The 12,464-nt window shown below is 42.6% G+C and overlaps 1 protein-coding gene across 2 annotated transcripts in view; it reads left to right on the forward strand.

Annotated features, from left to right (window-relative positions):
* Nucleotides 1–4,726, forward strand: part of tmem104 (transmembrane protein 104) — a 64,055-nt gene extending 59,329 nt beyond the window's left edge. For both annotated transcript variants that reach the window (XM_074697291.1, XM_074697292.1), the window contains exon 10: nucleotides 1,193–4,726. In XM_074697291.1, coding sequence (XP_074553392.1) covers nucleotides 1,193–1,956 — 764 coding nt within the window. In that variant the 3' untranslated portion in view covers nucleotides 1,957–4,726. The remainder of the gene's footprint in view (nucleotides 1–1,192) is intronic.
* Nucleotides 4,727–12,464: the final 7,738 nt, after the last annotated feature.

A 12,464-nucleotide genomic window follows, 5' to 3' on the forward strand; every position in this document is an offset into this window, starting at 1 on the left:
CAAATGGGTGGACTTTCTAAATGTCACCCCGTGTTTAAAGGACAGCTTGATGATGAAAGTTGAGGAGCTGGCTGCATGCCAATATGGGCTATGACTAACCCCTGGTGTCACGGCCTGATTGAGTGCATGGAGGTAAGATAGTTTACCTGGTCACATGACTGTCACCCCATAACCAGACCACATGGTGTGCTCAGGGGTCCCCTTTAGACATGCTCATGCTAGTTAGCAATAAGGCACCTCTTTAATCAAATGGAGATGGGAAGTGAACAGCAGGAGGTGGAGACACATGGAGGGAGCTTTCTATCTTCAACTGGCTCCAATGACTTCATGCTGGGATGGGAAATTTTCCCCAGTTAGTTTTGTTACGCCTGATGTTTCTGGGACAAACTGCTGGAAGGTTGTTCTGTAGTGGGGAAATAAACATTATTCATGATGAGGATGTTTAAAATCTGATGCATTGTGTTTGTATCCCTCCTGCTGGGGAAACATAGCTTCTTCATCAATGGAAATATACCCACCACAGGAATTTAATCATTCCACTTCCTCCTATGCTGCAGGGATTTTGATTTAGTGCTATGGAACCATAATGTCAAAGGTTAGAGCCAGACATGCTCATACAACGGTTGTGTTTTTCAGACTGCATAGAGACCAGGAAGTAGAAAGTAGGTTACTGTGGCTGCAAGACTTCAACAGTTAGCTTTTCAAGGTCAGATTCAGGATCTTATTAGATGTGTTCTTCTGAAAAACTGAATTTTAATTATAGCTCCAACTAATCAATCCAATGTGGCCACAGAGGACAGCACCTGTCAACTAAAGATGATCGCCAAGTCCCTGAAACATAAAAAAGTATTTTCTTTGACATCTTTGACGACCCAACAGGAGTCCTTCCCAAATTAGCCTTTCAAAAACAGACCTTTATTTTTTTATCTTAACTGTTTGGTTGGATGTATTACCATCTTCCTTTCCCCTTCTCATGTACAAGCTATTGCACACATCCTCTCTGAACTACCTCTATGGGATTTGCTACCAAAGGTCTACTTTTGCATCACTGGACACTACCAATGTCTAATTTCCAACAACATTTGACTGTAGTCAGATGTAATAACAAAATCAAGAATTTTTCAAGCATTTGTGCATCTCTTTGTAAAAACTTTGTCTATAATTTGGTCTCTTCTTCTCTTTTTGTCTGCAGCCTTCACCATGATGATCATCTTGGCTCTTATCCGTATTGGTAAAGGCACCGGCGAAGGCCACCCACCAGCCGCCTCCCTCTCTGGAGTGCCAAACCTGTTTGGGGTGTGCGTCTACTCCTTCATGTGTCAGCACTCCCTGCCCTCTCTGGTGACACCTATCTCGGATAAAAAACATGTGGGTAAACTGGTGTTTGCGGACTACGTCCTGATCCTGGGGTTCTACGCTCTCCTGTCCTTCACCGCCATCTTCTGCTTTGACAGCTCACTGCTGCACGACATGTACACCCTGAACTTTACAGACAACTGCGATGTGTTGAATATTCCTTTCCTGCGCTACTTCCTGGGCTTGTTCCCCGTTTTCACTATTAGCACCAACTTCCCAATCATTGCTGTCACACTTCGCAACAATTGGAAGACCCTCTTCCACCGGGATGGGGGTACCTACCCTTGGGTGGTGGACCGTATTGTTTTCCCCCTCATCACCCTGGTTCCTCCGATTGTGGTGGCTTTCTGCACCCACAACTTGGAGTCCTTGGTGGGCATTACAGGAGCGTACGCCGGCACAGGGATCCAGTACATCATCCCAGCTTGTCTTGTCTTTTACTCTCGACGCCACCTGGAACCCGTGGTGGGCCGGAATGCTGTCAACAAGCACCGGTCTCCCTTCCGCCACACTTGTTGGGTGTGGTTTGTTTGGCTGTGGGCTGCTTCCTGCCTCATGTTTGTCACGGCCAACATCATTCTGAGTGACACTAAGAAATGAGAACTCCTGGATCCACAAACTCTCTGAGAAAATCGGTTTGGCCAGTTTCCCTTGTTCCTACACGAGGCCTTGTTGCTGCTGATTGGACAGTGTGCCTTTTTATGGGACTTGTGTTGCATAAAATAAATGTAATTAAGAGTAATTTATCAAATTTTGTTGAGAGGGACCAAATATAAAGTGTTTTTGTTCTTTCTAGATGGCACGAACAGTGTGTGAAAACAGTTAAAGGGAACTAAAATGGGTGATTTATATAAATGTTTTGTTAATCAACAGTCCTCTGACGTTTTACAAATATGCACTTACATGACTACTTTAAAATGTATCTCAAGTGGTTTCCGTAAGTAACAGAAGGAATCAAACTCTGGCCTGAGACTGTTTCTGGCTGGCGCTACTTTGGCCGAAGGGTTGAGCCCTAGTCCACTTCTTATGTCGGTCTAAGGTGTGAAACTCACAGCACTTTATGAGCTCTGTAGGTAATCCGTTGTGGAGTTTAGTATTTCTCAGTACGCCTCATTTGAATCACAAACTTCTGGAAAGTTAGAGCGCCAGGACTTTGAGGGATCCATCAGACTTTTGGGGCTAAATGTTGCAGCTTAATTTTGTCCGGCCAACAACAATCAGAGCCTGTGACATCAAGCCTGATAGCCCAATAATATAATCAGAAACAAAAGCAAAAGGAGCAGGAAAAGAAAAGAATCGTGGATGATCACTCTTTCCTGGCTGATGTGAATCCATTCCTCTCCTCGCCCCCTCATGAACAGTGAAGCACCGACGTGACAGATCCCCTGACAGATAGGCCTCGAGGAAGAGCTCCATCTCTGTTTATCACCCTGCACATCACATCTGTAGTTCACACACAGGGCATGTCTCGCGTCTTTTACTGCTCAGCACCCGTTCATGACTCTGTCAGCTTCATACTGTATCTATCACACAGTTCAACACCTGCTCTGACAGGATAATAGTGATCTACTGGGCTTCTGCTCTGGATCTGCTCAGGCATCAGTGGACTAAAGTGAAGGGTGGTGGAGTGATTGTGTTCATACACTACTACACTTCCTTACTGTAACGCAGCTATGCAGACGTCACTGACAGGTGGCAGCTCTCTAAGTGAGTTTGGCCTCTTGTTGTTTGTAAATTTCTTATATCTGTGTGCCAGTTTCCTCATTTGAAAGTTGATCACTGTAGATCACATTGATTTTTTTTAACCATGGTGAAAAATCTGGTCTTTCAAAAACAAATTCATAGCACAAGAACATTCTTCAGCACATACATCCTCTGAAAGCATCAATAATTGTAACCAAACACTTATCAGTAGAGGTCTCTAGACTCAGCTTGAGTCAAACTGTATCTGTCTTTGAGTGGGATTTATTCCACAGATGTCTTGTTTTTCCAGCTTGTAATTTTCTCAACATCACGTCCCTTAATAGAAGCTGTTACCAGCAGTGAGAGCTGTAGTGTACACCCTCCGTGGTCAAAAGGGACACAGCCCCACGTTGTCACGTATTTGTTTCTCGTACGCTACGGCTGCTGTGGTCAATTAAAATGCAAAGCCCGTATCAGGGTGAACAGCAGTTCAGTGGGTTGTGGAGCAGTTAAGAGAGGCTGTGCAGTGTTTTCATCAACTGCTGGGATGCAGTTTGGATTGAAAGGTAATGTGCTGTGACTGGAGTGTTTTAAAGGCGCTGGGACTGTAGGATTACTGCTCCTGCTTTGTAGTTTCGCTGTAATGCCCTGGTACTGTTGAAAGTAGTGGAGGTGCTGCTTTTTGTTATTGTCTACAGCGTTCTGTTCACCTTCACCGAATCATAACAGGAGATTTTACCAGACTGGATATGGACTTCTACCAGTTCTTCTTGGTTGAATTCATCAGGAGGCAGGATGTGACAGTATTTTGACTTAAGAGTTGGCCTGAGAAGAGCAAGCTCACCAAGATTGAATAATTACGACAGTCTGTGCTTCAAGCTCCAGTGCTCTGTCCACAGAAATACTGTCACTCAATAAGAAAATCTAAAAAGTGAAAATACATAAACTGATATGACGCCCAGTCACCAGAGTTGTCACCCAAAGATCATTTAAAAAAACTAAACTATTAAAATAATTTGTCCGATCTATTTTTTTAAGGCACCGACACAACCAACATTTCCCTAAGGTTTAGCAACTGAACTGATTAAGATGTGATGACATGAAGTAGCAACCAAGCTCTTAATTATGCATAATCAAAGGCTAAGCTAACAAAGGCTAGCCCCTTGTACAGTTTTCAACAAACACTGTTTTTCTACCCGGCTGTAAACGTGTTCAACTCTGCTGTAAAGTTGATCCTTTTAAAATGGGTCTCTATGGGGATTGACTCACTTTTGGAGCCACCCTCTGGTGGCAATTTGGGGAACTGCGTTATTTTGGCACGTCTATGTCTGCTTCTTTTCTCAGCTCTGGAATTCGCTGCGTGTTGTTAATGTGAAGTCTGCAGAGACGCATAATCAATCATATTTATGTGTGGTTACTTGTTTACATGCCCATGTCTGTGCCGTCTTTTTTTTTTTTTCATCCTCACATTTTCTGATGTTTCTGACTAAAAGGGAGCATTTAAACGAAAGGTACAAACACTCAAAACACGCTGCGTAAATATTTATGAAGTTATATGGAGACAAAGATATGACTTTGTGTGTGTGTTTGTGTGTGTGTGTGTGTGTGTGTGTGTGTGTGTGTGAGAGAGAAACTGAGTGATGGGATGTTATATATGCTGACTCTTGGAGTTTTGAAATGTGCCTTTATTGCTGTGAATGCAGCAATGCATTCACAGTATATGTTCTTCTGTGACAAAAAAATTTATTAGGGGCTCGGGCTTCGAACGAGCCCCTCTCCTGCATAGCAAGCTATGCAGGAGAGGGGCTCGTGGCGAAGCCACGAGCCCCTAATGCTCTTCCGTTCGCCTCTTTTTTTTTCTTCTTCATCTTCCGGCCAAAACTTTGGCTCGCTACTCCTCCAAGGGCTTTGAGAAAACCCCCACAAATTACACATCAAAATGTGCGGCTCGGCCGGGAATGGTGGGCTATTATTTTTTTCACCAATTCGCCAAATTTTGGCCGACTTATTGGCCAAAAACGGCGAAAAATCCCTCATAGAGAATGAATGGGGAACCTAGGAATCTCTCCCTCTCACTGCCCAAAATTTCCACTTACTTTGAGATGCTAAGACTTTGGCATACTTCCACTTACAGGCACCATTTTTTCTTTAAAATGTTCACTGATCTTTCAGCTCTACGAGTATGACCTTCCTTTTCTGATATCTATTACAGTTTTTGAGATTTTACTGTTGAAGCAACATAAACTTTTTGGTTTTTGCCCTGAAACCTCAGCTCCTCCAGTGCGGAATGTCTGAAAGTAGAGTGAGAGAGGCGGCTGATGACAGGTTGCAGCATTCTCCAATGAATTGTCATAACTTCCAAAATCTTCACAGCAGATAAATAAAAACTACATTTTGAAGTTCCCTGACATCTCCTACTTCTTACAAAGGGAGTATTTTACCCCAAAAATGTACTGTTTTGCCAAAAAACGCCTCAGTGTGAGTGAAACCGTCACATCCCTGTAATCTGAAGTAATGTTAAAATCTGACCTATATTTCTCATCAACTTCATTCCTAACTACATTTGCAAATCGCCCTCGTGCGGTCTATTTTAATCCTACCATCTTGTAAAGCACATCATCTTGTTCATCAGAGTCTCCAGATTCTCACAATGTTTTTGTTTTTCTTCTAGCCCTTAGGGTTTCAGCATAAATGCAGTTTGTTCGGACCTATGTCTAGCCAAAAACTCCAGCTTAGATCAGTGGATACAAAGGAGTTCCAAAGTGTAACTGACAGATCACACTCACTGTGACATCATCATAATGATCACCATGGTAACCACACAGCTGTGTCTACTGACTGATGAGGTCATTGAGGGACAGAGAAACACAGGTTTTTGTTTACTATGCCTAAACAGCCAACCCAAACTCTCTTATACACACACATACACACATACAGCCTACCCATACACACACCCATGTGCACATGCGCACGCGCACAAACACACACACACACACACACACACACACACACACACACACACACACACACACACACACACACACATAAACCCCCATCTCTTCTCTCTCAATTTTCTCTGTCTCTTTCTCTCTTACTGTCTCCCTCCCTCTCCCTCACGCACACACAGGTGCATGATTTTGAAGATATCATTTGGCTGCCTTGTATTCAAGTCTTTTTTTTCTCTTCTGAACAGTTACATTTCCATTAGTTATGAGAGGTTAAAAACAAGGTACTATGTCACATCTAATGATAATTGACGGCTGCCGTTCTTGTGTATTTTTTTTCTGGGATTGTAAAATATGTAAGGGCGTAGAGTCAAGAAGTGATTAGACTCGCAAAAGAAAAATAAAATTATTAGTTTTGTTGCCAAGCCCCACTCAGATTCTCCCAGAATCCCTCACAGTCTGTACTGCGCAGACTCTGGCTGCACAACTGCTTCCAATGGCTGCGCCTTTGATGGAGGTGTTTTGGCTTGCAGTCTATGTTTGTAACGTATTGCTTTGGAACTGGAATAGTAAAGATATGAAAGTGTGTGTACACACACACACACACACACTAACATGAACCCATTTTCCTCTCAATACTCCCTCTCTCCCTCACCCTCTCTTTCTCTCCCTATTTCTCCCTCTCTCTCTCTTATCTCTTTACAGTTCTCCCTCTCTCCCTCACACACACACACACACACACACAGACATGAACCCCAATTCCTTTCAATACTCCCTCTCTCCCTCACCCTCTCTTTCTCTCCCTCTTTCTGTCCCTCTCTCTCTCTTTTCTCTTTACAGTTCTCCCTCTCTCCCTCACACACACACACACACACACACACACACACACACACACACACACACACACACACACACACACACAAGTAATTTAACAAGTTCTCAAGAGCTTATCTGTGGTTAAGGCTTTGCAACCAGCCACTCTCACATGTCTTGTGATATGTAGGTGTATATTTGTGACATAATGTTTTGGGGCTAGAACAGTAAAGATATGAAAGTGTGCGCGCGAAGCGCGCTTCATTGTGCATGAGGTAATTTAATACCTGTTGAATCAGAAATAAGAAATGTTAAGAAGTGTTTCGCTATGTCAGTCGGAAACAAGATCTGGTGACATCTGTGTTTCTGAACATTTTCAAGATATGAAAGTGTGCGTGCGAAGCGCGCTCCATTGTTCATGGGATAATTTGACACCTGTTCAATCAGAAGTCAGTACAAAACAAGGTCTGGTCACATCGGTGTTTCTGATGTTTGATGACTGCAAAAGGCCCGGCCGCCGCCCGAGCCCCTCTCACGATTTCCGCGGAAATTGTCTAGTTCTTCTTCTTCTTCTTCTTCTTCTTCTTCATTCTTCCGCCCGCTTTTTTGGACCGCTAAAACTCAGGCAAACTTCAACCGATTTTCACCGTTCAAACTTCAAAACGTGTGTTTCAGTTGGGACAAGGGGGCTATGACTCTTCAGAAACTTTTCACAAATACTTTCCGAGATATTCGACGATTTACGAAATTTCGGTCCCATAGAGATGAATGCGAAATTTTCAAAATTTCCTCTCTTCAGGACATTTTTTCAGCCTGCTTCAAACCCTCCTCATTCAGTCATACATTCAGCTACAAACTCCATTCAAACTTCAAAATATTCAGCTATCTTTTGGCTTCATTCAGTGGGTTTCAAATGTTTCCTAGCATTCATAGTTACTTCACAATGACCCTTCAAAGGTCATGATGCATTTCAGCTCTTTGAGCCGTTTAACATTGGTGTGTATTGGACGGAATGTTTTGGCTCAGAGTGGGAGATTCAAACGACAGAGCACGGAGAGGGGGAAACAAGACCTGAGAAACTTCTGGATAAACTGCTCTCTTGGCCACATTTTTTGAGCTATCAACACAAATAAGCCCTCAGCATGTAAGTAGTCTTGTCCTGCTTCTGACAAAGTGGTTTTTAAAGCAAAAGGATGGAGCACTTTTTCACAAAATGGCCAACTGTCATGAGAAGTTCAAAAAAATCCCCATATACCTCCATGTTAATTCCTGAGGGGTTTTCTCAGAGATCAGTAAAATTTCCCTCATCTATCTATCGCTCTCGTGGGTTTGTTTCTTGACCTTCATGCATGAAATTTAGACGGACAGCTTCCTCTGGGTCTCAGGATTCCTACGGTGTGTTCATTTTTATTCTAGCCCTCACGGTTTTGGCAAGGTGACAGGAGATTCGGACTCTTGCTTTGCCACAAAATCTTCATAACATTACTGTAACAAGGGCAAAGTTGTGCACCTGCACCTGCTGCCCTTGACGAGCTGGTCACCGTGGAAACCTTTGATCTCATGCAGCTGTTTATAGTAACTCATCAAAACATCCAGGAACAAAGACAAGCATGTGTCTGTTAATTTATCATTGATCACCAATGTAAAATCTGGCTTCAGATAAGCCTCAGCAGACAGGTTTACATGATTGAACACACACACACACACACACACACACACACACACACACACACACACACACACACACACACACACACACACACACACACACACACACACACACACACACACACACACACAGGGCAGAAAGTATCACACTTTAACAGCATTTGACTTCCATTTCCCTGAGTCAGCTCCTTATTTTCCCAGATTTTTTTCTTTAAATTTAAATTCCTTCCTTTAATTCCTGAATTGATTCAGCCAGTCAAACTTTTAAATCCTATTTTAGATTACACTGATTCATGCTTCATCATCATTCTTTTTGTCAGAATTGCAAGCACCTTTACACCCTGATTTCAAAGGGAATGTGTTGGGAATCAACAGACTCCACCAGCTCTCTGATGGCAGTTGGTAAACAATGATCACCATGGCAACATCTGGCTTCAGATGGGCCTCAGCCTACAGGCTTACATGGTTAAAAAACTCACACACAGGACACACAGGATTACATTTTAACAGGGTTTAAGATAGCCGACTTACTTTTCCCCTCAGTCAGGTCATTATTTCCATCAATGTTCTTTAAAATTTGATACATTCCTTTAATTTTTGAATAGACGCAACAATTTCAACTTTAAATTCCTTCATCCATTCCATTTATTCAACCATTTATTTCCTTTCATCCAAGAGTTCATGGCAGGCTAATTCAGCATTCTGCATTAGCATTTCAGTGCAAGCTTTCCAGGAGTTCTTAAAACAATTTTCAGACTTATCCTCATTCATTCATGTTCAGCATTCTGCATTAGCAGTTGAGCGCAAGCTTTTACAGGAGTTTTTAAAACAATTTTCAGACATATCCTCAGTCATTCATGATCAGCATTCTACATCAGCAGTTGAGCACAAGCTTTTCAAGACTTCATTCAACCATTTTAAGACAAATCTTCAGTCATTCATGTTCAGCGTTCTGCATTAGCATTTCAGTGCAAGCCTTGCATGACTTCATTCAACCATTTTCAGACACATCTTCAGTCATTCATGTTCAGCATTCTGCATTAGCAGTTCAGCGCAAGCTGCTTCAGCATTCTGCATTCACAGCGCAATTTCTTCAGAAATTGCTTTTCTAGTTTCTATTATTATTACACAGGGTCATTTTTCTACCCTGAATTTATCGACTCTGCTGTTTTTATTCTTTAAAAACAGCTTGCCAGAAATCATCTGCATGTAAGCCATTTTATTTAACTGACAATCTGTGTGTGCACTTCCAACACTTCACATCTCTTCTTTCTCTGTTTGTCTTCTCTTTCATTTCTGTCGTTTTTCTATCGTCCTTGTGTTTACTGTCGCTCTGACTCATTTAATTTGCTCATTCCTCCTCCATGTTTCTGGTATTTGTTTACAATAATTTTGCCAGCCTGTGATTCTCAATCATTTAATTGGATGTTTACCGCTTTAATTGATGTTCTGTTTGATTTTTATGAATTACAAAGAAAACAATAAAAGCTTTATGTTCTTCTGAAGCTCACAGACCTTGTTATTTGAAGAGAAATTGGCTTTTCTGAAATCCTTGGATGGCGTTTGTAGTTTTCTTACCCTCGTACCAATCATTTTTAACACACTGGCTTTAGCTCAGACAATTTGGATGAAGGAGCATCGGGCTGCTGAATCCTGGACGGTGAGCTCTCATTTGAAGTGATGGGCAGATGAGACCTCATGAAACCTTGGAGCTGTCTTTCTGTTTGTGGTGGAGAAGATTCAGGGTTTTGAAGCTTTAAACTCAGCACAGAGAGGGACATATGGAGTCTGGTGTAAGTTATGTCGGCCTTTTTAATGAAGATCTGAAGCAACTATCAAAAGTGTTTGCATTATTGGCAGGTGTAAACCGTGTCCTGCAATCCCGGCATCATGTGCAGAGCCACTGAGTGCATCTTTCTAAGCTCTAGGAGGAACCTTTTTTTATTTCTATAGTTGATAACTGGGTGATGTATAGTGAACAGGTGGTTCGTGCAAATTAGAACCCCTTCAAGATGAGGCCAAACCTGCTCACCGTGTCAGGATTCCACTCTGCAGTCAAACCTCAATTCATTTCACATAACCGCTCACTGAGCTGATACCTTAAGTGCATTGTTATGGAATAATCATGTTTTTCCAATATGCATTTGTTTGTTTTTTCTTAGTTATTCTACCAAACAAATTCTGATCACACAGTTTAAAATTCTTAGTTCATCAAGTTTAATGGAGCATTTTTAAGCTCTCGTGTATGATGGTTGATAGATGTTGACAATTTGCAAATATCACAACATAATGGAAGGCTTGAGATTGTGCTCTCCCAGGGATGCTACAGGTGGTGCCATGACCAGGTCCTGAGGAAGCTAGCAAAGGTGTTGTACAGCTGTCGACAAGGCAACAAAGGGGTACCACCAGCAGAGATCTACAGCTTCATTACCTTCGTCACAGAGGGTAGGGGGAGTAGAAACATCAGGCTAAAAGAAACACCAAGGCCATTTGCCCCAACCAGGAGTAGAACATGAGAGTCGACCTGGGCAGGACGCTCTGTTTAGGCGTGGTCCTCATCAAGCTCATGAGACCAGCAGAGGAGGGGATCAAGCCCGCCTACGAGTGCAGAAAGACCAAGTACTCAGAGCTGGCTGCTGAGTGTTAGATGGCTGGGTTGAGGACGACCATGTATCCATTGGAAGTTGGATGCAGAGGCTACATAGAGCTGTCAACCAGGAGTGACTGAAAGGAACCTGGAGAGGGCAGCCAAAGAGCTGGCAGGGAGACTTCCTTGTCATTGTGCTGCCACCATGAGACATTCCTGGATTACAGGAGTGAAATGTAGTTGATTGGTGGTTCCTGGCTGATGACCCTGCTGCTGACCTCTGGGCACTGAAGGAGGTCAAACTGGTAGCAATGCCTAACAGGTGATTCCATCTTCCTGGATTAACCTTCATTTTAAGGACGCAGTGACACACTGTTCACAGGTGGTGGTCTTTTTGATGTGATTTTGAGCCCATGCAGTGATTTCCACTTCAGAGTCATGTCTGTAATGGAAATCACAACAGGGGTCTTTTTGTCTTCATAGATGTACTGGCATCTGTCAAATACATGAGCTGACAGCTTCATCTGTAGTGGTTTGTGTGTATGTGAATCAGATGTTGAGCATTAATACTCCTCAACATGATGGACTACCATCCAGAACAGCTCATTACTGAGAGTTTAAATCTGCAGATAATCTGATTTGGTTCGTGCTTCAGTGAAGAAAAGAGCACATCTGTTTGATTACATTTTAAAAAATGATGAGTTCTTAAAAAAAAAAAAAAACGATCCCCAGTTTTCACAGCAAGAGATCAGATATGTGCAAACAAACATCAGCCTGCACCTGCTCTCTGCTCCACAGAAACCAAGCAGCAATTAAGCACTCTGTGAATTAATTAAGCAGTGCCGAGTTTGCATTTCCAATTATAGCTCAACACCCAAACACAGACACAGCCCACATACATAAAAAGGGCAGAGGGTAAATTAAATTACAGCCGAGCAGTCTGCAGATTGAAATTCAGAGGGGGAGCTCTGCTTTGATAATAAAAACACACATCTCATATGTCAATAAAAAAACACTCAGGTGCTTCAGGAAAGACTGAGGTGAACGAAGGAGCTACCGTAAAAAAGACGCCAATTACCTGGAGAACAGGTACAAATAGAGCTGACTGTGAGGCTGTAAAGCAGTGTAGGAGTATGGCTGGAAACAAGAATATGTGATGACTGAAGTAACAGCAAAGCCGCCCTGATTCATGCCTTCATTCCCCAGGAGAGACTCTTTTATTTTTATTGGCACCAGGAGGGGAGGAGCTGGATGTGTTTTTGAAAACAAGCAGATTGGAAAGAAGCCAGATCATCCGTCAGCGAGGAGGCGGAGGATTTCCTCTTCTTCTGCTGTCATCGAAAAACCCTGACACTCAACACAAACTCTTAGCTGGTGAGATTTATGAAAAGCTTAAGGGGACGTTCTGTTTT

Source organism: Halichoeres trimaculatus, unplaced genomic scaffold (assembly GCF_033239565.1).
Source record: "Halichoeres trimaculatus isolate MK-OKI-2021-1 unplaced genomic scaffold, fHalTri1.1 fHalTri1_scaffold_20, whole genome shotgun sequence".
Classification (NCBI taxonomy): Eukaryota; Metazoa; Chordata; class Actinopteri; order Labriformes; family Labridae; genus Halichoeres; species Halichoeres trimaculatus.